Raw genomic sequence first — 27881 nt, forward strand, 5'->3', positions numbered from 1 at the left:
GAAACGTGGATTTTGGCAACACTGATTATAAAGGCACTCTCACACCTTTTTGGCTGACTGCAGGTTACCATGGCAACGCATGAGAGTGAGTGCGACAGAAAATTTAAAAATTTAAATATTCAAATTTTTTGTCTCACTCACACTTGTGCGTTGCTATGGTAACCTGCAGGCAGGCAGGCAGCCAAAAAGGTGTGAGAGTGCCTTAAGTTGTGTCAGCTATACGCATGCGCATTTATACTTACACAGCGACTAAAAATGTGATTTTTTTATGCTAAGAAACAATAAAAAAATTGAAAATTTATAATTAATAATTATTACAATTATTGTTCGACAACATTTAAAAAGTAACACTTGATAAGAGAACGACTATTCAAATTTTTCTCCAAATTGTTTTTAGGTTATGACCAAATTATGACGCATGATCAGCAATACTGTAAACGTGAAAAAAAATAATAGCAATTTTTTTTATGAAACTTGACATCGTATTATAAAAATGTGAAATATTATTAAATTATGAGTGTTTTGCAACATTTGTTAACGTTATTTAATGCAAAATATATATATTTACAAAATTTGAAGCAGAATATTATTATTGATATAATTATTCGGTACTTAATAATAGGTGTCCCACTGTTTAACACAAACCTTCAAAACAAGAAAAATGTATCAAGTTTGAAAAACTTCAAATTTTTTTATTTCATCACAATATAATCTTAAGGAAGTTCTCTCCCTCCAACGTCAGTCAAATCAATGCCCATTTAAGTTTTCATTTGTATCACGTAGTACTAGCTCAACGCTTGGCAACGTTGGATTATACTTCCCCCGTTCCGTTTCGTGTCGTCTGCTATTGTTTGATTTATTTTCGTTAAATAATAATAACAATAATTTATTATTTTAAAAATCTTAATTTTTTATAAGCAAATTCAAATTATTATTCATTATTATGAATCTTTGAAGAATATGCTATTATATGTATATACTACTTATATTACTTTCAAATTTCGCGCTTTTTCTATACTTAACCTACAAGACGCAACGTTGCCAAGCGTTGTGCTAAGTAATTTCTGATTGTCAAAATACGGTGTTTTTTTAGACAAAATAATTAATTGGGAGTCTCCTAAGCCAGGTCTGATCAATTTTATTAAAAGTAAGTGAACATTGGCTATTAAACTTTATGTATATAAAGTTCCAGTAATATCTTTTCGTCAGATTTTTTACAATTTGAGATTTCAGACCAAAAAATTCAATTTCCCATAAGAACCCGTGTTAAATGTGAAAAGAGAAAATTATTTATATCTTTTGTCAAAATCCACCTAGACCTCTAAAAATTTAACTACATCTTCTTTAAACCATTATCTATCAGTTTATCAAGTTTGATAATTAACTCTTCGTCATTTCTGTTTGCGAGAGAACTTCCTTAAGGCCAGGTCCAAGTGAGGCAGCGCCATCTACATTGAAACTAAAATTTTGGAAAATTTTCAACAGCCTTTTCTTGAAAACAAGAAGGTAAAATGCTTTTTTCTTTATGGATAATTGATTATTGGCAAGATATACACCAGCTAAAACTTTTTTTGAGTTAAAATAATAAAAAAAATTTCATGTCAATAAATTAAATATGAGCACTTTTTTCACAAAAGCTGTGACAGTACTTTCTCAGAAATTACAATCAAAAATGCAATTTCCATTTGGAAAATTAATAAACGCTAAAAAATACACCACCTAAGATTTACCAATCACGAAAATAACAAAAAAAAAAGTTTTTTAACATAACATATTTTACTCATTATGACAGCCGTTTGGCAGGTTATGTATGTCACCAGACGTTTCGCGGTTTTGCCGAAAGGAGGAGATTGGCGCTGTTGCTAACCACCTGAAATACATAATCTACCAAAGGGCTGTCACAATCAGTAAAGCAGTATCAATATGTTAAATATTTAATAAAATTTTTTTTTGTTATTTTCGTGATTGGTAAATCTTAGGTCGTGTATTTTTTAGCGTTTATTAATTTTCCAAATGGAAATGGCATTTTTGATTGTAATTTCTGAGAAAGTACTGTTACAGTTTTTGTGAAAAAAGTGCTCATATTTAATTTATCGACATGAAATTTTTTTCATTATTTTAACTCAAAAAAAGTTTTAGCTGGTGTATATCTTGCCAATAATCAATTATCCATAAAGGAAAAAGCATTTTACCATCTTGTTTTCAAGAAAAGGCTGTTGAAAATTATCCAAAATTTTTGTATCAATGTAGATGGCGCTGCCTCACTTGGACCTGGCCTTAAAAGAATATGTGCATTGTGTAGAAAAGAGTTCAAACTTTATGGTAATATCAAAAAGTCTTCAAAAATATATAAAATTGACATATTAATATGTCTTTGAAAAAAAAGTGTCCCACTGTTTGTCACTCTCCCCTACTCTATTATAGACACATTTGAAATTAGATTTCAAAAATATCTAAATGTACAATAGAGTGCATTTTCAATTTTTTGAAATTGTTTTTAAAAAAATAATTTGAACCTAGAATGACAGTATAATAATGATGAATTTCTTATAGACAATGAAATTTTAGCACCTATTATATAGTGGAGATACAAAAATTCTCTTATTTGATGGATAATTAGGCCGCGTCTACTCATTCTTGTTGTCAGTATCAACAGTCAATCTAAAACCTATACATATTTGTACATATTATATTTTTGAGAAGAAAGCATATTTATATATATATATATATTTATTTATTTCTTATAAGCCTTGAAACACTACTCATCCGATGCAGAAAATTCTCTTTTTGATAAATCCTATGTATTATGAGTTTTACGGATGCATCACATTTAATGTTTTATGACTTGACTGCATATGGCTTTTAGAATCATACAAAGAGAGACGACCTGCGTCAAATGGACGAAACCAGCGTCCAAAAGACTATCTACATTAATATATATATATTTCTATCTTTTAACGAGTTATCTTAATTTTTATGACGTTGTTATATATTTGTATTAAAATATCTAGTTAATTTATTCCTTAACAAGTCTTGGAAAATTATAACAGACATTTAGAAGAAAAATAAAAATTAAGAGGTATCACGTAATTACGAATCAGTCTCTAGCATTGAGAGATTCTTACGACAAATATTGAAAAATACATATTTCTAAACATGTAATTTTCAAGATAATAGATTCGACACTTGTATTATTATTATTATTATTATTATTATTATTATTATTCATGTTTAATAAATAATCAAATCACTGCAGTGCAGACTTATTCTCAGGCGATGCCATTCATTTTATATTTTGAATAATACTCTATTGAAATGTCAAGACCTGAGAATCAAAAGTCATATTTCTTTTGTCTTAAGATCCTAAATATTTTCTCTAACCACAAAATTATTTTTTTCAACTTATTTTGTTTAGAAACAAAGAACGATGAATTAAATTATATAATTAGAGTGATGGGATTTTCTTTTTTGAACTTCTTTGAAGCTATACATTTCATCGCAATAGTTACATATACAATTTCAAAAAATTTATATTTTTATCTAAATAGCGTTGTAGAGACCTATTTTGAAATTGATCTTAATTTTCATTTTTTTCTTTACATGAAAATATTCAAAACATGTTTGGGGCGCATGAATATTCACATAAAAAAACATTTGTTAAAATTTTGAATTTAAAAAATTTTTATAAAATATAATTATTTTTTAGACGAATTTTCATTTTTCGAATTTCTTATTAAACTAATTTTTATTTTACAGATTTTTTAGATACTAAATTTTTGTTTGCACGAATTTTTTTTTTTTTTTTGATAGAATTTTCAAAACACCGAATTATCATTTGTCCGAAATTTCAAATGTCCGAATAGACAATCGACAGAAAGATTTTAGGCGCGAATTTTAAAATTAACCAATCCAAAATTCTGAATAAATTTGTGATTGGTTAATTTTAAAATTCGCGCCGAAAATCTTTCTGTTTGATTTTTTGTCGGTCATTTGCCATTTTGGACAAATGAAAATTTGGCGTTTTAAAAATTCTATCAAATAACATTTTGTACAAATAAAAATTCAGACAAAAAAAGAATCGGTGAATAGAAAATGAATAGGAAAATTCTAGCATTTAAAAATTTTATTAATCACTTAAAATTACTTAAAATCATATAAAATGTTGAATTAGAATTTTTAAAATAAAAAATTAGTGAAATAAAAATTCGATACCTATAAAAAATCTGCCAAGTAAAAATTCGTTTGAAAAGAAATTCTGTCAAATGATAATTGGAAAAATGAGAATTTGTCTAAAAAAAATTTATATTTAATAAAATTGTTTACAATGAAAATTCTATTTCTTGATTTTTGTGGAAAATTCATGCTCCTCATGTTTTTTTGTAGAAGGTATAGTAACTATACTTTTGGATCTTAACATTAATTTAAAATTAAATTTTCTTATTACAATATCATAGTATATAGGTATACTATGTTTACGCTTAATAATATCAATTACTATAAATTTTCTTGAAGAAAAAGACATTATCAGTTGTCTTAAAATTAATCATCAGTATTAAATTTTTTCAGATTTTTTTTATCTTTAAATATTTTTTTTCATTTCAATTCAATTTCGACCAAATTATAAAAATTCTACTTATTTTTAAAATTTTTTATCACGTTATTTTGGGTTTATGAAATTAAATTCCAAACATACATTCGAAATCCGCTTTATAATCATATTATACCAGTGTAAAATATCGATTTGCAGAAATTAAATTTTACAATGTAATCCGTTCGTTAACCGTTTCAACAATATACAGAGTGTGGCATTCTTTCTTGTAAAAATAAAAATTTTGCTTAAAATTTAAAAATTAAAACAAAATTGTTAAAAAAAATTGATTAAAATTGAAAAATTTATAAAACATGAAGATTTTCACAACTTTTACTTTTACTATCATTTAAACACATTTTATTTAGTATTTCTTTGGCGAGATTTAAACTTAAAGCAGTTTTACTACCATGAAGTTTTGACAGAATTTTACTTTTGCTACCTTGTCGGCGTAGTTTCTTGTCCCGTGTTTCTCGCAAACGAATTTGTTTTAGAACTCCAACTAAAAGCTCATCGACGTTGTGTTGAATACCACCAGAAGTTTCTATGAATTTACAGTCTCGAGATGTTGCCAACTGCTTTCCTTCTGCAAAACAAATACTCACATGAATATCACTCCTTTAATTAAACAACTAACAAACTGATAAGTGCCTCTTTTCTGTCATGTCTTAAAATTATATAAGAAACCATATATGAAAGACAAAATTCAATTATAATTTTTGCAAACAAGTTATTAAAATAATATGAATAAAAATATAGTGAATATATTCTCTACTATAACGAAACTCAATATAACATAAAAATCTATAATAACGTGTACAGCACTTTAAACTTTGTTGGTTTTCATTAAAACACATATATTGATTCATTTTCAGCAATAAAACAATAACTATCCATATTGAAAGAAATTTTTTTTATTATTTCATTAAGATATTTTTAACTCTTTTACAAACAGAAAAAACTGTATATTTTAGAAAAGATTGCTGCAGTTGTTTTTAAAGTTTTTAGCAATAGTGTCTCTGATTACGATTCTAAGGTCAGTTTTTCTAAATTCAAAATGGCGGATCCAAAATGGCGGTGGAAATTTAAAAAATTGTTTGAATCTGCTTAAGGGTATGTGGTACAAGGAATCTCGCTATTTTACTCATTTACTACAACTTAACGCAAACATAATAAAAATAAAGCAATAAATAGTCAAATAATGTGTTTAATCGTAGTTCATTCAGTGGCCACTTGTTCGAATTGGCGCTGTTTAATGGAGCACTGATACACTCAAGCAACGTCTGTGTATCCCTGTTGAAAATTCCTATGTGAGAACACATATGGGATCCCATCCAGGATCTCTTGTAAGTTCTTATGTGGGTTCCCATACAGGTTCACACATAAGATCCTGTATGAAAAGGTTCCTGGGATGAACTTGCGTGAGATCAAGCGCACGATCTTATGTCTCTGTAAAAGCAATAACACAGGATCCCATGAGGTTTCCTGTGTAGGTTCCTATATGAACAACACGATAAATAGGAAACACACATGGGATCTTATCCGAGATCTTGTATGAGTTCTTACATAGGTTCTCACATATAAGAAGATTAATAGCAGCTTAATAAGATTTTATAGAATGCTTTTATATATATGCTATTAATCTTCTTATATGTGAGAACCTATGTAAGAACTCATACAAGATCTCGGATAAGATCCCATGTGTGTTCCTATTTATCGTGTTGTTCATATAGGAACCTACACAGGAAACCTCATGGGATCCTGTGTTATTGCTTTTACAGAGACATAAGATCGTGCGCTTGATCTCACGCAAGTTCATCCCAGGAACCTTTTCATACAGGATCTTATGTGTGAACCTGTACGGGAACCCACATAAGAACTCACAAGAGATCCTGGATGGGATCCCATATGTGTTCTCACATAGGAATTTTCAACAGGGATGCGCCGCCATGTTTCTTTTCATTTTCATTTAAAAATGCCACTTTTTGAACTTTATTTTTTAATAATTTAACGCAAAATTATGTATAAATTATGTACAAAAATGATATTCAGTGTTGCTGATTATACAAATCTAATATTAAATTTGTAATCAGTTATTGATAATAACCTTATAACCTAACCTAAGTTATACAAACTCTGCAGGGGAAATTTTTGACATGATTTATACCACTTTAAAAAAAAAATTAAATGTAGAAAAAAGCTTACTTTCTACTTTTACATCTTTTTTAAAATGTATATTTTTTTATAAATAATGTAAATAAGCGGGTTTTTAAATCAAACTTAGGATGCTGACATTTATTTCTGGCGTTGCAAAGTTTCGGGTTTTACATGGGAAAGTAAATGCAATCCCCTTACTTTGCACTACCCCCACGACAATCTTTAACTTATTACTCGATATAATGCAAAACTTTTTATAAAGAAAGAAATTGCTCGGTTCGCAATAGATGCTGAACTTTTGTGAGATTCAGAACATCAATATGACGATTAAAGAAGGTCTAAAGAACCTGACGCCATTCATACGAACAGCTAAGACTAAGGACGAAACAACACATATTGCATTTGAAAGTTTTGTTATTACCCACAGAGAGCACCGATAATTCCCTGAAGCTTCACTGAATGTTTTTAGGTTACCTTGGGAAAGTTCCATCTCCGCGTTCAAAAAAAATGGATTAAATCTTAAAATGTCCGCATATGAGCAAATGTTTAAGGCAAAACTTGACTGAATATGTAATTTACAATTTCGTTGAAGGTTCAAAATGAAACTTGACTGAATATGTAAATTACATTTTCGTTAAAGGTTCAAAATGAAAGTAGACTTAATATATGAACCACTTTTACACTGGGCAAAAATATTTTTTTTTAAATAAATTTAATTACTGTTAAATTAATAATAGACTATTATTTAAACAGTAATACAACAAATAGATTAATTTTTGTTAATTAATCTTTAGTCTGCCGGCGTTTAGCAAATCCAGCAAAAAATCATAAATTTAGGCTTTCCGGCAGTCTACAGATTAAAAACCACAGTTTACAAATTATTTTTAAACTACCTTTCTTGGTAATTCTCAATTTATTATTATTATTATTATCAAGGAACCTCATGTTAAACCAAACTTGAGGAAATAGCAACTACTGTATTAAAACGTTCGAACCCATAAGGTTCGGCTCTTGTGCGAAATTACACTCTAAATCTGAATCAGTGAAAATTTCACTGAATTCAAATCAGTGGCTCAGTTTTCTTTAATTCAGTGAAATTTTCACTGATTCAGATTTAGAGTGTAAAGTACAGTAACTGTAAGTCCTTTAATATCGCCAGTGTACACGTCAAAGTACAGATGTTGTACTAAAAATCTCTTAGTGTAAACATTGTATTAATGTTCTGCTCAGTCAGGAGAAGAGTGGTGGTAGTAACTTATGAAGTGCTTTGACTACGATCATTAAGTCACAGAATGTAATAAGGCAGTGAACAGATCCACTGCGTGCTTCAAGTGTGGAGAAGCTGATCATAAGTTTGCAGAATGTAAGAAGATGCAACCTGCGACGTTCGATGGGAACGAGAACACCACTCACGTCTCAAGCAGCAAAGTTTGTAGAGTCTTAAGCATAGATTTTCTGCAGAGATCCAGAAGAAGAACAACCCAAAGAAAAGTGGCATACAAGAGAAGAGAGTGTTGATCCATGACTCTTTGAATTAAAATTTTGCAAATTGGTACGAATATTCCATTAGTGACAGAACTTTTCTTGTTTTAGTCATTTACTAAGAACTTCTGAACAATTATAATTAAGTAGACAAAGGTTTGAAGTTGAACTCCTCTAACGCATAACGTACTAAAGCTTTCTCAAGAGGAAGACTATATATATTACAATCAGACCCACATGGTATATAAAATAAAATACAAGAAGAAGTAGGTCAGTTTGACTGGATAAATCGATTCAGAGATGATGAACTACTCCACTACATATCGTCAATATTATTCCTAAATGCCAACATCGTAAAGTATATCGTGAGATATTTTCTAATATACTTTGAGAATATCCCAGAGTAATATTTTTGCAGAACAACTGCAATAAGACGTACCGCATAAAACAGAGATAGTGCACAAGTTTATTTAGCATAAAAGATGATATATACTTTTGATTTAAGCAACGATAAAACACGTGTGGAATTTCAAAAAAATCCAATGCCTCTAAATATGAGAGTTAAAATACATTATACATGACTGAATTTTTTTTCATTTCTTTTAACACGACATTAAAAAAGTTTTTAAAAATTTATTTTCTTAATTATTTTTAGAAATGTTAATTATAAATTTCAACAGATATTCATGACAGTATATAAATAATACTACAGGCAATCGAGGTGGAAATTCGCTTCAAACTCGGTCACTTAAAGTTGGACTCGTGCGGTCGCAGTGGTTGAAAGCTCGCATAATGAGCAAGAGGCTTTTGTCTCGCAATGCGAGTTGATGTACCATCTCAGGAAGCAACCCACTCGCTATGAGTCTGTTATGGATTAGAAAAGTGGATAGTGATGCACGTCAAGTGAGTCTCGCTCGAAAAAAATTTGAAAAATCAACAATACAAAAAAAAATGAATGTAATGTTTTCATCCGTTTTTCTTTCATTGAAGAGGGTCGCCATGTGGTAGATCGTTTCTGCATATTTAAATCTTACAATATATTTAACGATGAATAAATATATCAAGTCATATAATTAGCTTGAGGTAGAAATCACAGAAAAAAAAGGTGGGTAAAAAGTTGTAAAGATAGAGGATAAAAGTCGTTAGGATACAGGGTAAAGGTTAAATTTGTGATGGACAAAAATGTTACTAAAATATTACTAGAAAAATGGATGTCATATTTGAGTAAACTGTCTAATTTTAATAAAAATATTACTAATTTTACACTTAACTTATTAAATCCACAAATTTTATATAAATAAGTAATTGCATGTAGAAATATTTTGCCTATAATTATTGTCTATTAATAAAAATATCTTTGACTAATACAACTGACAGCTGACGACAGTGCGTAAATAATCAGAACTGGGAAATTACAACTCAACGTCTGTATTGTTGCACGAAAGCAGAGTTGGGTAGTAACTGAATTTTTTGTGCATATTAGGCTGTGTCACTTCATCGAGATATTTCGAGTTCAAGATATGACGTCAGAGGCCTGGAGGGACAACAGACAGACGACACAATGTTATTCTTGCGGGGAAGAAAATTTGTTTCCACTTTCATCAATTTTATTCATAGTTTAAACACGGAAAACGCTTGTTGACATATAATAAAATTAAAATGTGTATTGATAATTAATTTTGTTATATATTTGATTCAATTGCATTTATAGATTCTCTGAATTCGTGATAAAATATAAATTTTGAGGTTAGGGGTGTTTGTTTACTAACTTGAAATCTTTTACTGCTGCGGTAATTCCCACTTAAAATATACATTTTATATCTTTTTTAATAACATGCATACTGGATATTGTTTAATAATGTTAAAATGTAATTAGTAAACAAACTTTTCTAACCTCAATATATTTTATCACGAATTCAGAGAATCTATAAATGCAATTGAATCAAATATATAACAAAATTAATTATCAACACATATTTTAATTTTATTATATGTCAACAAGCGTTTTCCGTGTTTAAAGTATGAATAAAATTGATGAAAGTGTTAACAAATTTTCTTCCCCGTAAGAATAACATTGTGTCGTCTGTTTGTTGTCCCTCCAGGCCTCTGACGCCATATCTTGAACTCGAAATATCTCGATGAACTGACACAGCCTAATATGCACAAAAAATTCAGTTACTAGCCAACTCTGCTTTCGTGCAACAATACAGACGTTGAGTTGTAATTTCCCAGTTCTGATTATTTACGCACTATCGTCAGCTGTCAGTTGTATTAGTCAAAGATATTTTTATTAATAGACAATAATTATAGGCAAAATATTTCCACATACAATTACTTATTTATATAAAATTTGTGGATTTAACAAGTTAAGTGTAAAATTACTAATATTTTTATTAAAATTAGACAGTTTACTCAAATATGACATCCATTTTTCTAGTAGGGTCAAACCATTATATTTCAACTAAAGTGGTCGCTGACTAATTTTTAAAAATTATAATACTTTGCAGGAATGATTTTGAAGTTATCAAGATCACGAAATGAAAAGAATTTTTAATTTTATTAAAAATTTAAATATTTATTGTAAAATATGAATTTAAAGTATATGAGGTGCTAAAAACTGTCAATTTTTTAGCCATTAGAAAATATGCAAAAAAACATAGAATTTACCATAAAAATAAAAAAAAATTATTGGAATTTACTAAGAATGAATAAATTTATCATTATCAATTGATATAATTATTTAAAGATGTGAAGTAATATATAAAATATGATTTCCAAGTGCACCTGTCAAATAACCTAATTTTGCGATTTTTATTCATTAATTATAAAAAATAGAAAACATTAAATTAAATAAAAACTTACCAAATATGAAGTTCTTGCCATAAACTTTTAGAATTTCTTTGCACTTTTCTTCTTTTCTATTCATAAGTATGAAAAATTTAAAAAATAAAATAGCTACTTTGTCTATTTTCACTATTTTTGAAAGTCAATAACTTTCTTGGAGAAAAATGAAAAGATATGGGGTTTCGAAAATTATTTAAATACACACTACATATACATTCATTGAAAATTTCGCATTGGTCCCGAAGCTATTTTCGAAGATAAAGTAAATTAAAAATTTCGTATTTTTTAGGCTATATTGACATGGGTTTTAAAGGTATTAAATCAATGTGAAGTTTGTCGTCACCAGTGAACCACCTTCACATTGATTTAAAATCCATGTCCATATAGCCTAAAAAATACGAAATTTTTAATTTACTTTATCTTCGAAAATAGCTTCGGGACCAATGCGAAATTTTCAGTGAATGTATATGTAGTGTGTATTTAAATAATTTTCGAAACCCCATATTTTTTCATTTTTCTCCAAGAAAGTTATTGACTTTCAAAAATAGTGAAAATAGACAAAGTAGCTATTTTATTTTTTAAATTTTTCATACTTATGAATAGAAAAGAAGAAAAGTGCAAAGAAATTCTAAAAGTTTATGGCAAGAACTTCATATTTGGTAAGTTTTTATTTAATTTAATGTTTTCTATTTTTTATAATTAATGAATAAAAATCGCAAAATTAGGTTATTTGACAGGTGCACTTGGAAATCATATTTTATATATTACTTCACATCTTTAAATAATTATATCAATTGATAATGATAAATTTATTCATTCTTAGTAAATTCCAATAATTTTTTTTTATTTTTATGGTAAATTCTATGTTTTTTTGCATATTTTCTAATGGCTAAAAAATTGACAGTTTTTAGCACCTCATATACTTTAAATTCATATTTTACAATAAATATTTAAATTTTTAATAAAATTCTTTTCATTTCGTGATCTTGATAACTTCAAAATCATTTCTGCAAAGTATTATAATTTTTAAAAATTAGTCAGCGACCACTTTAGTTGAAATGTAATGGTTTGACCCAGTAATATTTTAGTAACATTTTTATCCATCACAAATTTATCCTTTACCCTGTATCCTAACGACTTTTATCCTCTATCTTTACAACTATTTACTCACCTTTTCTTCTGTGATAATTAATTTGTCGGTAAGTTAAAAGATTGCGGAAATCAATTGCAATAACAAAATCAACGAAAATTTGTTTGCAAAAGGAAAAACTGTTTGGTTATTTACAAAAAGGGACAAATCGACTACCAAAAGAGAATGTAATTTGAGAATATATAATTATTTAAATTCGGAATACTTTAATCATCAATTTGGAAGTCTAACATTAACAGTAAAGCACCCAATTTAGGAAGTTTTCGATCAATGTGTGAAATAGCTATTCTAGGTAACATGTGTCGAAGTATTAATAATGAATTGAATTCATTGACTTTTAAAGTTCACTAACCACAATTTTTATAAAATTTAATTCCATCAACCATTATAGTTTGACTTCTCAATAATTAATAACATGCGGTCCCAATTTTTTGTTTGACGACATCAATAAAATGAAATCCGCAGCTATGTATTATTGGTTTCAGAATTAAATTTTTTTTTTAAACAACTTCAAAATATGGATATATAACAATATCGACTTTAAAAATAAGGTTTTAAGGAGAAAATGAACTAAATAAATCCCATTGAAAAATATTGTAAAACTTTTTCTTACCGTTTGGTGTAATAACTCTGCTTCTTTCAAGATCCGATTTATTGGCCACAACGATAACGGATCGCTCCTGTGTATGATGTTCTCTCCAGAGATAATTTAACATTTCTTCCGCAACCTTGAAACTTGCACGTGATACTACTGAGTAGACAACAATACAGGCGTGCGGTTCGTATGTTGAGAGAGAATTTTCCACCTATTAAGTAAAAACGTTTTTAAAAAGGCTGACATAATAAAATTATATTATAATCAACAGGGGCTCGGTTCTCAATATATATATACATTTTCATAATTTAAAAAAAAAATAACTTACTTATTTACAAGCCTATAGGCCTACGCAAAGTTTTCACTTTTATTGAAAATATATTGAAGGTAATACTGTTACATAATAAAAGTTTCCCTATATAGATGTAAAAAAAATCGTTACTTATTTTTACATTCTTTGCAATACGACTCAGTAAATGAATAATCCCTAACTATTTAATTTTAAATTTAAAAAGAGAATTTAAAATACAAAATTTTTTTATATTAAATTAAAATTCAGACTACAAAAAAATATTTTTTGCAGAAGTACATTCTTTTAATGTAAAACTTCTTAGAAATTTTCTCGTGAATCTATAATTTTCAAATAACAAAAGCATTGTTGGAGAAAAATAAAAAAAAATAGCTAAGAGCAGAAAAAAATAACTAATTGGATTCTAGGGGTAATTCTAACAATAAGTGTTCCAATTAATTTCAATAGCCTTGATACGTTGGTAGCAGGTATACTGGAATTTGCCAGGTATTTGAAATCAAGGTTTGATATTATGAATATTTATTCATAATACTAACAATGATTCCCGTAAAGCTGATTGCTTTTGAAATTAGTATACAATGTAATGTATGACAATAATGTATGGTGTATTAAACACGACCCAATTTATAAGCGCGTAAAGACCTTTAATATATAACGTCGCGCAGCTGTGCTTCAAAATTCTCTTTAGATTTAAGCTGTCTAATATGGTCTTTAAATAACAAAAACCATTGGAAATGGAAACGCGAAACAATAGAAAATGCACCATTCGAGTAAATCTCACCATTTCATAAATTGCAACGAATTCAACAGCGGCAGTAGTAGTTTCAAGTTAGTTCAAGTTCGACTAGAATTCTCCATTTTCCAGTAATAATAATAAATACAATTTTAAAAAAAAATTATGACTATTGTATTTTTCAGAAATTTTAAAGTAATTTTGTATATGATATTGGAATGTTAGACAAATGTAGTTCAAACCAGGATTCTACTATACTTTTTTCTTTTTATACAAATTGCATTCGCCATATGAATATTTTACAATTTCTAATTTTATTAAGTCTACTTGTCTCGTATAAAATTTTTATCAATGTACTGTTATTTGAAGGAATTTTCTTTTCAAAATCTTGTTTAGATTCAGATGAGACATAAATAAAAAAAAAACTGTAACATACGAACTTTCATAAAAACGTAATTATGGAAAAAATCCATTAATTTTACGTTTCTATATAGGATTGTACTGCAACACAGAAAATTAAAAGGCATTAAAATAAGCTGCAACGCTTATTATTTTAATCATTGAAAATTAAATTAAAATCATTTTCCGGACATTTTAATTTTTTTGTCACTTTGTTTCTCTTTTTCTGACCCTTAAAATGTTTTAAAAAATGATTCCAATATTTGGCAATCAATTTGATACCTTAATCGAACCAAAACGTTGCATGAGTTGATCCGATTTAGGATATCAATTCGAACGCCTACAAGCACTGGTAAAAAGAAAGGTATTAAGTTAATACCGACTTCAGATACTAAATTGTCACTTGGTACCTAAAATCGGTAATGTTTTAGTACTTTTCGGTACTGTTTTAGTACTTTCTTTTTACAGTGAGAAAACTGTGTTTTTAAAATGTAATTTAATTTTCAGTGAAAAACAACTGAATTTTTCTAAAGGTGGAAAACAAAGACAATTACAATTTACATAATTGACCCCAGCAGTTTTATATCAGCTCTCTTGATAATTCACTCCTGTAAGGGAAAATATTAAATTTCCTTCCCCTGACGACCATACTGAATTCTAGCCATTACTGAGAATCTAGAGAAGTTACAAAAAAAACTAGCTAGGAACTAGATATGCATTTCACTACCTTGAAGCGGTGTTGTATTCAGTATCTCCGACCCGATTGGGGACTATTTAGATATTATTTATTTAACCCAGGGAACACTCTAAAAGCACAATTCCTGTTCCTCTACCCAGGAGAGCGATTAACTTTTTCCTTCGAACCATTTTCAGAATTAATAAAACAATTTCTCTTTAACTCTATGAATGCATATGAAATAAAAAAATTGTAGTCAGCTTCTAAATGTTCCGATTCTTCAACAAAATCTCTGCAATTATTTACACGATATCCTTGAGATCAGAAATTCTCCATGAAATATATTTGTCGATTTTAATTCCATCTGATTCAACCTTCGCGTTTAAATATTGCACAATTACACATGTGATTGCAACTCAGATTTCTTTTTTTGTTTGAAAAATCAGTTACACAATTTTTAAATTAACTGCAACTAGTTTGAAATCTCTGGGTCTGAATTTCATTTTCGTTTTACATTCACCAACGCCTGGGTGACTAACTTTGTAATTTAAAATTTACCATCCACTGCTTGAATTTACCAACACGCTTCGCTCTAATTATTATGCGAATTGGATTCCTTGAGACGAGGAAAAAAAAAAAAAGAAATGAGAATGAATAATCAAGAAGGGAAGATGGAACTCAAACCAATGGTCTTGAAAAAGTGATTTTACAAAGTTAAAATCTGTTTTTATATTTAAAAATGAAAATTACGTATTAGCAATTTAAATCTATTTTATTAAATCAAGTTTATATGAAAACTACTTGAAATATTAATTATTATATTAAAACATTGATTTACACTTCTTTTATTATTTTCATAAATATTCAACTTGAAATTATACCACACTATAAAGGCATGATGAGTTATGAACGGAATAATTAATCAATGAAGCTAACAAATTTAATTGCACTTAACTAACTGCATTTAGAACCAAATCACTGTCAATTTATGGAAACCAGAAAATTTATTGGAGATTTAAGCATATTTAATGCTCACAAGATAGATTAATTTGCAGAATTCTAATACAATTAAATTAATTGTTGTCTAATAATTATGATTTAATTTAAGTTAAAATTTTATGATTTAATTAAAAATTAATATTCTATTAAATAAATATTGTAAAGAAAAATTAACTAAGAATTCAATATAATAAGAAATGAATAATGAGAAAAGATGATATACGGAAAAAAAAGAGATGAAGGAAAAAAGTATAAGATAATATTGAAATCTTTACTCACACTCATCTCAATGTGGGGATGATCAATGAATATCATTTCAGATTCTTCACCATCTAGTAAAATTGATACCGTCTTCTCTCCAAACTCATCATCTAGAAACAGGAAAAGAAGAAATCTCTGTTAACCTGAGGGGAAAATTATTTTAATGAAAATCCAAGAGAGCATCATGTTAGCCGCGCAGTTCAATTTCCTTAACTGTCAAATGTCAAGGCTAATAACATTTTAATATTTTAAATTGGAACAAATAGAATTTTTTATTGTGACTTTTCGTTTAACTTGATTTTCCCTCAAAACGAAAAGAAAAAACTATTATAAGAGATAGAAAAAAAAAATATATATATATATATTTGTCAATTATTTATTGCAAAAGACATTTTTTATTAGAATATAAATCTTTTTAATGCAGTATTATAGGAACATATATACAAAATAAAGAAGTTGCTTGAATATTTAGCCTCCATTGTTCTTTTTTTTCCACCTAGAGCAATATTTTATCATTTCCGCTGATAGTAAAATCTATTTTCTGCTTTTAACTTTCATATATATATATATTCATTTCTGTAATCTTCTTTTGTCTTTAATCTGAGGGAAAATTTTCAATTTCAAAAAAATTTTTATCCCTTTGATTTCATATTTTGTCATTTATTTATATCCGAATAACAATATGCTTTTTATGTATTATTTTTTCACAATTCTTTTTTTTTTAAATTTTATTTCAATGGAGAAGAATTCCCAATCAAAACTTTACTAATGGCGCAGTACTGGCGCAGTACTGGCAACAAGTATTGGTACCACAGTTGGCGTAACTTTGGGATGATAACATTTTACCAGTATTGGCTGCCAGAGTTGGCACCAGTACTGGTAACCACTACTGGTTCAGTACTGGCTGAGTACTGGTAGTTTTATAATTTATTGTATACGAAAAGAGAGCTTTAACTGTAACAGAGATAAATTTCGCATGCAATAGTGAAATCTCTGCTGCAGGTAATACTTTTTTTTCAGGAAAAAGTGTGTGAAATTTTTAGTAACCCAACAAAAATTAAATATTAATTAAATTAGTCAACTAACTAATTAATATTTTATTATATATAAAATCGAAAACACCAACAGTTTTTATTTTTTATTAAGTATAAAATATATTGCAAATTATTATTTAAAAAAATCAAAAAATAAATATAAAAATAAAAATGTTTATAAAATAATTAGGGTAAAAGCACCAGTTACCGAGGGTGCACCATTTCTCGATGATTTTAATCTTATTTTTTCTATAAATAGTATATTATTGAAAATTTATAGACAAAAATAATTTGTAAATATTCTTTATACTTTCAACTATATAGATTCACTTAATAAAATTTTATATAAACGCCACTAAAATAATTATTAAATTAAAATTAAAATGCATTGCTGTCAATTTTACTCGATTCGTCATTTTCTTATAATACTTCAGGTTGATGAGAATAGAATTTTAGAAATACAATTTAATTATATTATTAATTATTTTTTCTGTGAAAAAATATTTGTATATTATTGTAGAAAAACTATATTCAGTTTGCATGTAAAAATATATGTTAAAATAATTATTTTATATTTTTTAAAAACAAATCATCGGTATCTGGTTCCATATTTTAAGTTTTCTCCATTTTTCGAGGTAATGACTCGAGAATTGGTGAATTCAGTTTTTTAGCTAATGCACCAGTTCTCGATGGTTCGAAACAGAAAAACAAATAAATTAGAAAGTAGGTTAAGTTATTGTTTATCAAACGTCAAACAGTGATCAGAGATGCAAAATACTAATAGGTAAGTTATTTTTTATATTACACGGAAAAAACAAACTAACTATTTTAGCACCAAACTGCTTTATCCTTTATTAGTATGCAATTTCGTTTACCTATTAAAGTATGAAATAATGCTTTTTTAGTTTAAAGTAAGTCCATACTAAATAAGTATAATGGTTATACTCTTTTAGTAATAGTGACGTACTTTAAAAGCATAAAGTTGATGCCCGCGAAGTACGACATATAGTCTACCTAAAATAGCAAGAGCTTCTTCCTTTTTGGTGTATAAATTCTTGCAACCTGCGTTTTGGCCACGCCTCCTTCTCCTTCCAACCATTGATATATCGATATAGGCCAAAACGCAGGTTGCAAGAATTTATACACCAAAAAGGAAGAAGCTCTTGCTATTTTAGGTAGACCGTATGTCGTACTTCGCGGGCATCAACTTTATGCTTTTAAAGTACGTCACTATTACTAAAAGAGTATAACCATTATACTTATTTAGTATGGACTTACTTTAAACTAAAAAAGCATTATTTCATACTTTAATAGGTAAACGAAATTGCATACTAATAAAGGATAAAGCAGTTTGGTGCTAAAATAGTTAGTTTGTTTTTTCCGTGTACAAATTAGAAAAAACATATTAATTTTGAAACATTTATTTTTCTATTTGTCAGATTTATAATAAAAAGTGTGTGCTTAACATATTTGATTAAATGAGATATTTTTAAATTTTTTTAAAAAAACTTGAATAATTTTCTACTTATTACTGTTTACCAAAAAAAGTTTTCAATTTAATATTTTAAACTAAACATTTACAATTTAAAAAATATATTTCTTTCCTGGTAATCTTCTATGATATTTTAATCTTAAAAATAAATACACAATCGACTTTTTAAGTTTTTGTAAAGGTTAATTGTTAGGTTATTTGTTTACAAAATGTCACCCTCGAGGAGTGGAACCGAACCTCGAGAAATTGGTTCGCGACCATCGAGAAATGGTGATTTTGCTCAATTGACATTTAATTACAATTTTTATTTATCAATTTAATTTAATTTATAAAAATAAATATAAATATTGAACATTATTAAATTTTTTATCCAAATATACAAAAATCAAATTTTGATATATATTTACCGCTGAGAAAAAAAATATCAAAGTCAGGCGTTGTCGTCTTAAATTCGCGAGAACTGCTGCTTTTACCCTATAATGTATATAATTATAAAATTAGCTATTTAATTATTTTATTATTCACATTAATTATTATTTACATAAAAATAAATTTTTGAAAAACTTTTTTAAGAAAATAAAAGTTGTTTTTTAATTTTTAACAAGTGTTGTCAAGAAAATTTTTTAAAATTTTTATTTTAAAAATTATTAATTTTTTTTATAAAAAATTTTATTTATTTTTAGTTTGATCGTTTAAATTTTTTTTTGGTTTATTGCATATCTGAAAACAATAAAAAAAAACTTGCAAAATGTTTTGGAATTAGTCTCAGGAAACTTTTTGTTTAAATAATTTTACTCACAAAAAAGCAAAATAAAATATCATTTAATTTTCAAAAATGAAATCAAAGGGAAAAAATTTTTATAAACAAAATATTTAAACAAAAAGATTCATCAGGTTCACTCTAGAACTTTTTGTAAACTAGTATTAATCAAACAGAAAATCTATTTGAGCCGGTACTGGCTCAATATCGGCTCAGTACTGGTTTGCCAGTATTGGAAGGGTGGTACTGCACCAGTACTGATACAATGAAAATACCAGTACTGGTTCAGTACAAACTGCCCAGCCTCGACAGCCAATACTGAACCAGTACTGAGCCAGTAGTTAACTCTGGTATAATACTGAAATTTTTGGTTGGGTTATTACATAAATAAATTTTAATTTAAATCAATGTTTATGTTTGTACATGTTTTAGATTTTATTCCCCCCCCCTCCCTCTTTGATATATAGGATCCTGGAACAAAACAATGTTCCACATCAATGTTTCTATATCAAACACGAAATTTCAATTACCACCCACTGAGTGCATTATTGTTTGATGATACTCAAAGAGAGGATAATGTCATTCCTATCCTGACTTAGTCCTTTGAGTGTCACTTCATATCTTTCAAAATTAATATTTCCCCTTCACTTTATTTTTCATTAACTTAATTGTCTAGTATTAATTTATAACTTAGGTTTTAATTTACGCTTCTGTTTTTGTTTATTATAAATATGAAAAGGTAGTATTAATAAAGTTTTAAGGGCATGTGAGAAAAAACAATTTTTAAAAATGGCAAAATTTATCTAAAATTAAAAAAGATTTAGGGTTAATTTTTTTTAGAAATGTTAGAGAATGGTAAAAGGAACATCGTTCTTCTATTCATTAACTATAATTTAACGCAAAAATAATAAAAAGTAAAGCAGTAAAAGGGGTAATTGTTAAAATAAGGGAAAACTTGATAACTTTTTGCTGCGGATAAACTTTTAAATTGATTTTTTTTTTGCTAAAAGTTCCTTCTGGTATGTTTATAATGGGGCTAATTTAATTTTTATTCTAATGTAAACTTTTTTTTTTTTTATTTTATTACAAATGTACTTACCGTACGATGTCCCAGCAAGCAACTTTTCTGTTAATTAATAATTTTAATTGAAAAGTGAAATTTGTCAATACAAAAAATAATTACCGTGCATATTTAAAAAAAAATTATTTTTAATTATTTAAAGTACAAAAAAAGTTTAGTTAAATGTTAACCGCAGTAGTAACTTTCATGTATCACGACTTTAATATTGTATACAGTTTAATGTTCTAATAAAAATATTTAAAAACTATTTGCTCAGTAACTTTGATGGAAATTATTACCATATGAAACCACAATTACAAAGCATTTGCGTATGTGTGTGACTATTTTTCCGGAACATCAGGAATTTCAACAAAAGACAAAACCTCGAAAAATTTTTCTTTTTGATGTCTTGACATTTTCATCTCTGTGTTAAATATAATAATATATGAATTTAAAAAAATACCAAAACTTTAATTTTGAGGATGAAATTCTAATTTTGCATTGATGACTTTGTACCTACAATTTTCAAAATTTTCCCACGTTTTTAACCTATACATAACCTCAAATTCTATTCTGTTTTTAAAACTGACACTTTAAAAATTTAATCATTCAAGGAGTGATAGAATAGTTTTTCCTTTCCTTTCTTAAAAAAGACAGTGCAAAGCTTATGAAAATGTATCGAAATATCTCGATGGTCGAAAAAATCGAATGTAAGAAAAAATGAACTTTGCTTTCCAGAGCATCTATATCAATATTCACTTTATGAAAATTACCTTAAATTATTGTTCCACATATATATTTTGCATAACTTACTTAAATGCAATAAATATACACTTGCAAAGCATTTATTTGTTGTAAATGTTTGCAGTTGTCATGAATCAGAAACGAACATAACCTACATTTAGTTCAATTACTTTATTGGGCAAAGACAAAATAGCGCACGCTTTTTTAAAATAATGAAATTTATTAAATTATAATAAAATAATTGAAATAAATTAAATTATTATAAAAATAATATTACCTTGAATAAAAAAGTGTTTTTAGTTTTAAAAAAAATTATTATCATTTTCAGACTACAAATATAATAGATTATTATTTTTCTGTTTGAAACTTTCTGTATAATTATTACATGCCATTTTGCATTTTGTTAACAATATTTTTAAATATTTAATAAAATAATTGTAATAAATTATAAAACATAAATTAAAAATTAAATTGAATGGACAAAGAATAGAAGCAAACGAAGACGGCCAAAGGCCGTCGGAGGCACTAGTCATAATATAATTGCCACTTTTCAGCTACAAGTTTTGTCTTATTTTGACAATGACCCAAATAGCTAATGTGATCTTTTCTAGTTCATTCAGCGGCCGCAAACTTGCAGTGGCGCTGCTTTTTGGACTGTGCGACGTCTGTCTGTTTCTTTTTTACGTAGAATTACAGATTGAAAAAAAATCATCTAGATAGTTAATGTAAAAATTATTGTTTCCCCGTAAATATATATATATATATATATATATATATATATATATATATATATATATATATATATATATATATATATATATATATATATATATATATATATATATATATATTTCATGAAACCAGACGAAAAGTATAGATTGTCAATTTTCAATGGATGCCATTGAAATTCGTATCATAGTCTGCCATATGATTCACGAAGTGAGTACTACCAACATATAAGAGAAAATGTTCTGGGCGTTAATGATAAAAACCCAACTTCAATATCCGTGGCAATTCTGCAATGACAAATTTCCTTTCTATTGATAACCGAACACACATATATATATATATAGAGAGAGAGAGAGAGAAATAGAGAGAGAGAGAATTGTGAGTCCATCAAAGGCTCAACTCTCTTTTAATGTCTGAACGATGAATGGATTTCATTTGAACCCAGGATATAGAGTACATAGAGTAGTGCTAGAAAGTGATCCATAAAAGTATTTAAGGCATTTTTAAAAAGACATTCATAAAAAACTCTAAATTCAGAAATCAAATAGTGAAAAGAAAATGATTCCTTATGCCGTTAGCAGTAATTAATGTCCCGATAATTCATTTTCTATTTTCAGTAAAGTCATTTTTGTATTACGATTTTATATTTTGAGATGAAAAATTTTTAACTTATGGATGACTTTTAACGGAGAGTGATAAGTTTATTAGATGCTCAGAAAAGAAGTAATTGATGCACAACGACACTAAGTAATGGTAATGAGTTTGATGCAATTCGAACATAATAATTTAAAAATCCAGAATTACATATTATATACTTCAAAAGTACTTCAAACCGGGGTTCTACTATTTTTTTAAAAAAATTTGTGAGTGAAATATTCTTATAGAAGAATGAATTAGAGTTATATTTAGTCACTATTTTTTACATTATCATAATTTCTCTTTACAGAAAATAATTATTTTTACGGACGTTAAATTTTTTCAAAAATTAGTGCGGCATATTATCTTCTAAAATTGCCTTTGAAATGAAAAATAAAGATTTTATAATTTCCAAACAATTTATTTAATTTAATGATTTTTTAACAGTTTACTTGTCTCGTATATACATTTTCCATATATTATTTTTTTAGTTTACAATTTTTTCTTCAAAAATCTTGTTCGGATTTTTAGGTGAAACAAAAATAAAAGGTTACGAACTTTCATAAAAACTTAAATGGAAAAATCCATTAATTTTACGTCCCTATCAGGGCCGGATTTACCACGGGGCCAGCGGGGCCATGGCCCCAGGGCCTCCACCATTTAGGGCCTCCACCAAATCAAATACTTTCAAAATTTAAATTTATTTTTTCTCTGTTTGTAGAATATTTTTTACTCAAAAGTCATGACTTCATTTACATTTTGAGAAATTACTGTTTCTGAAATTCGTCAACCTTCGATCGTCGCGCTCACGGTGGTCATTTTTGGCATCATATGTTTATTCGAAATCAAACCCTACTCCCACCACTACAGTTTCTAGACCTGACTATTTATAAACAAAGTTACAGACTGACATTATAATATTATCTCAAGGTATTTTCTTTTTAATGAGATTTACATTCGGTTTTTAAAATGTTATTTTAATTGTGAGAGAATTTCTCGATGCAGAGTGATTGTAAGTGAAAAGCTTGCAGTATTTGCAGGTGTTTGAATTTTAATTATTTTTGTAGAGAAAACACAGTAAGTATTGTACATAAACTAAAATGTCAATGATTATCAGTTAGTTTTTAATTGCTATATTTAAATTTATTCTTTCTATAATTTATAGAACAAATTAAAATGTTCAATCGAAATGAAGATCGCCATAGAACTCCGCGAAGTTTTCCAAGTGGCGCTCAAAAAAGAAAAATTGCTGCTGAAAAAGAAAAAAATTTTGAGCATTCACTTTCTAAAACTCCGAAAATAAGCAATTATTTTATTTCTTATCAAAACTCTGAAGCTATAAAAACCGAACAACCAGTTAGTCCTTCAAGTTTAGCCATTTCAGAATTTGCTGAATGTGAATCAAAAATTTCTGCCATTGACATTGCCTGCGTTAATTCAGAAGCTGTATGTAATGAAAAACCAAATATTTCTTCATCAGATATTTTAGAATTTGGTGAAGTTGAATCGAAAACCGACACCGCAGTGCATTTAGAGGAGACATTAGAAAATCCTAATTTTCTGACTGATATCGGACTTTGGGTACAACCTTACTCCGATGATATGATCGACTTCTGGATAAAAAAAGGTCCAACTGAATTACAAAACAGCGACGAAAAAATCCTCTCTAAATTTTCTTCTACTCAGATAAGGCAAAATGTGAGTGAGAGTACAAGAAAGTGCACACCAAGCCTTTTTCATCGAATCAATCAAAACAAAGAAGTAGTCAATCGGTTTTGGTTATGTTTTTCACCATCTACTGGAAAAATATATTGTTTTTTGTGTAAATTGTTAGCAACTTCACCGAATGTAGCACTAAGTCAAGAAGGGTACTGCGATTGGAAACATGCATCAGAACGTGTATGTCAACATGAAATATCGAAGAATCATTTGAACTCGGTTACAGCTTTTTCATCACGTTACAATGAAACAACTTGCATTGATAGCAAAATAAAAGAACAGGTAAGTTTTAATTTAAAAAAATTAAGTGTACAGGCTTTTTATTTATTGACTATAATCTGCTTGTTTTCATTACAAATTTGAATTATTATTTAAATATAATACTTGTATAAGCGTATTGACATGAAAATCTAAATAATCAGAAATTCGGAAACAATAAGAAATTAATATTTTTAGTTCTGTATTAAAATACCATTTTTTTTCGTGAAATATTTTAAGTTACTAATAACAATAATTTGATTTAGGCCACTGAAGTAGCTCGATATTGGAGAGAAGTTCTTAAAAGAGTTGTAGGCACCGTTAAATTTCTTGTTGAACGTGGACTAGCTTTTCGAGGTCTCGATGAAATTATTGGCTCGCCAAACAATGGAAATTTTCTGGGAATTATGGAGTTAATTGCTCAATTTGATCCTTTTCTTGCGACTCATATGGAAAAATATGGAAACAAGGGAAGTGGTCACACAAGTTATTTGTCGTCAACAGTAGTAGAAGAACTAATTTTTCTTATGGGAAAAGAAGTATTGCGCGAAATAGTTTCCCGCATAAAAAAAGCGAAATACTATTCTGTATCAGTTGATTCTACGGTTGATGAAGGACACATTGATCAGTTGACTGTGGTCATAAGATACATGGAAAATTTGAATCCAGTAGAACGGTTTTTAACCTTTATTCCGAATGTTGGCCACCAAGGCAAAGATATGGCCCAAGCTCTTCTTGGATTTTTAAGTAAATATGATTTAGACATAATGGATTGTCGAAGTCAGTCTTATGATAATGCACCAAATATGAGTGGCAAATACAAAGGTATGCAGGCTTTGATAAAAGAGGAAAATCCTTTGGCTGAACATCTTCCATGCTTTGGGCACTCAACGAATTTAATAGGAAAATCAGCTGCCAATGCATGTCCTGCTGCCGTTCATTTCTTTGACTTTGTCCAAGAACTTTGTGTATTTTTTACTAATTCAACAGCGAGATATAAAATCTTAATTGAAAAATTATCTGCCGCGACACCAAGAGGAAACTTCTATACTTTAAAAAAGCTAAGCGATACTCGTTGGTCGTATCGCGCAGATGCCACTAAAGCTCTGGTTCATGGGTACAAACCTATTCAAGATGCATTAGATGAAATTTACAACGACGTTGAACAAAAAAGTATTGTGAGAAACGAAGCTTTTGGTCTTTTACAAAAAATGGCTAAACTAGAAACTGCAATTTATACTAAATTTTGGCATGACATGCTTGAAAGGTTCAATTCAACAAATGAAATTTTACAAAGTTCCACAATGATTCTTTGCACAGCTGTTAACTGCCTCAAGTCATTAAAAACATTTGTTGAATCGAAAAGAGACGCATTTGAAACGTATGAAGTTGCGGGCAAAGAATTATCTAATGTTCAAGAGTATGAAATTGTACGTGTAAGGAGACGAAATGTGACTCGCAGACCTCTTGACTGTGTACAAGCACCTTCGGTTCAATTATTGCCTAGAGATAAATTTCGAACAGAGAGTTTTCTTCCGGTTTTTGATCAATTAGTCTCGTCATTAACTGAACGAATAGCAGCTTATGAGGTTATCTATGAAAGATTTGGGTTTTTAGCCGAATTGAGTACTATAGAATCTGCCGAGTTAGAAAGAAAAGCAAATAATCTTGTAGATGTCTATCCTGAAGATCTAGATGGGAATCTAGCAAACGAACTTTTACACCTTGTGGCTTTTTCTAAACAATACGAAAAAAGAGAAAACGAGTCTGTAGAATTTTTTTTCTATCGCTTGATTTTAGAAAACAATTTGAAATCAACATTTTGCAATGCAGAAATAGCTCTTCGAATATATTTTACTTTAATGGTAACTAATTGTAGTGGAGAAAGATCATTTTCTAAGATGAAAATAGTAAAAAATAGATTTCGAACTAGCATGGGACAAAATCGTTTGGAAAATTTAACGCTTCTCAGCTTAGAAAATGATATTCTTCGCAACTTAAGTTTTGATGGTATCATAAATGACTTTGCAAATGCAAAATCACGCAAAACTCAGATTTAATATTATAAGTTAAAAAAAGTATCCGGAAAACTTTAATATTTTATTAAATGTATGTATTTTTAATATTGAAAAAATAAAAGCTTATATTATTTGCTAAAAAAGAATTATTATTTTTATGTTTTGTTTCATATTGAAAAAAAATTTGCACTCATAGGGCCTCCACCTGACTCTGGCCCCAGGGCCTCCACAATCCTAAATTCGGCCCTGGTCCCTATAAATATACTCTCACAATGGTCTTGAATGAACTTTTTACCAAAAAATTACTTAGCGATAAAGGACTTTTTAGATTTTACTTTTATATTATATTTACATATTTCCAGTAATTTAAGACTAAAATGAAAAAAAAATCGACAAGTAGAAATCATATTAATTAATTTATGACTTGTTTAACTAAATTAAGATTAAAAAAAAAAAATTTTCTCACCTAAACTAGCGTCATATGTGTTTATATATTCGCTGGTCATAAATTGTGAAACCAAAGCTGTTTTTCCAACTCCTGAATCACCAAGTAGTACAACTCTATACTTTGTACCTTCCTCTATATCACTCTCTGTGCTGTCGCCAGCTAAACCTTGTCCACTGCAGCACGAGCCTTCGAAAGGTGATCTTTCACCTGATACATTGCTATTTCTGAAAAAGAAAAATAGTAACGTTTTCAATTTATTTTTTAACAAAAAAAATCGGTAATTACATCACAGAGAAAAATGGGATCGTTGAGCAAACAATTTTTGGATTGTTGTCAGTAAATTTGTTGATATTCAAAATGTTAATATTACAATTCGTATTGTTGTCAATACAAATGTACGTTGTTTTAAAAACAATACGAATTTTTTGTTGTCAGTTTGCAGTTCCGTACAGTTGCAGAAGCAAACTCTCTGCCGATTGCTGATGGAACAATCCAAATTTGTTCGGCTGACATGTTTATTGTTCCATGTCACGTGGTCATCTTGAATTCTCGCAAACTGGCGTGCAGATCGTCGCGTCCTTTGCTTCTGGCACATGTGCCACTTTTGCTTTTATTATTAGTTTTTTTTAAATGACAAAGTGCTGTTAAATAATGAATCCGATTAAAGAGAGAAATCTATTGCAAGTGTGGTGAATGGATGAAGAGACAATTTCATCGTTTATCGGTAAGTTATGCACGGTTACTATTAAACATAACCTCACCTTAAAAAATACAAAATGTATATTAAAT

At 28.3% G+C, this 27881-nt stretch overlaps 1 protein-coding gene across 1 annotated transcript; it reads right to left on the reverse strand.

The window, feature by feature from the left end:
• Nucleotides 1-4663: 4663 nt before the first annotated feature.
• On the reverse strand, nt 4664-27632 carry LOC127286319 (ras-related protein Rap-2a-like). The gene is made up of 5 exons (XM_051312705.1): nt 27625-27632; nt 27111-27316; nt 16213-16304; nt 12835-13027; nt 4664-5174 (listed from the first exon to the last, which is right to left on the reverse strand). Exons 1-5 carry the CDS (start codon nt 27630-27632, stop codon nt 4894-4896), a joined length of 780 nt encoding a protein of 259 aa, XP_051168662.1. The 3' UTR covers nt 4664-4893.
• Nucleotides 27633-27881: the final 249 nt, after the last annotated feature.

The sequence above is a fragment of the Leptopilina boulardi genome, unplaced genomic scaffold (genome assembly GCF_019393585.1).
Source record: "Leptopilina boulardi isolate dan_hultmark-lab unplaced genomic scaffold, ZJU_Lbou_2.1 LbouV2_352, whole genome shotgun sequence".
Lineage (NCBI taxonomy): Eukaryota > Metazoa > Arthropoda > Insecta > Hymenoptera > Figitidae > Leptopilina > Leptopilina boulardi.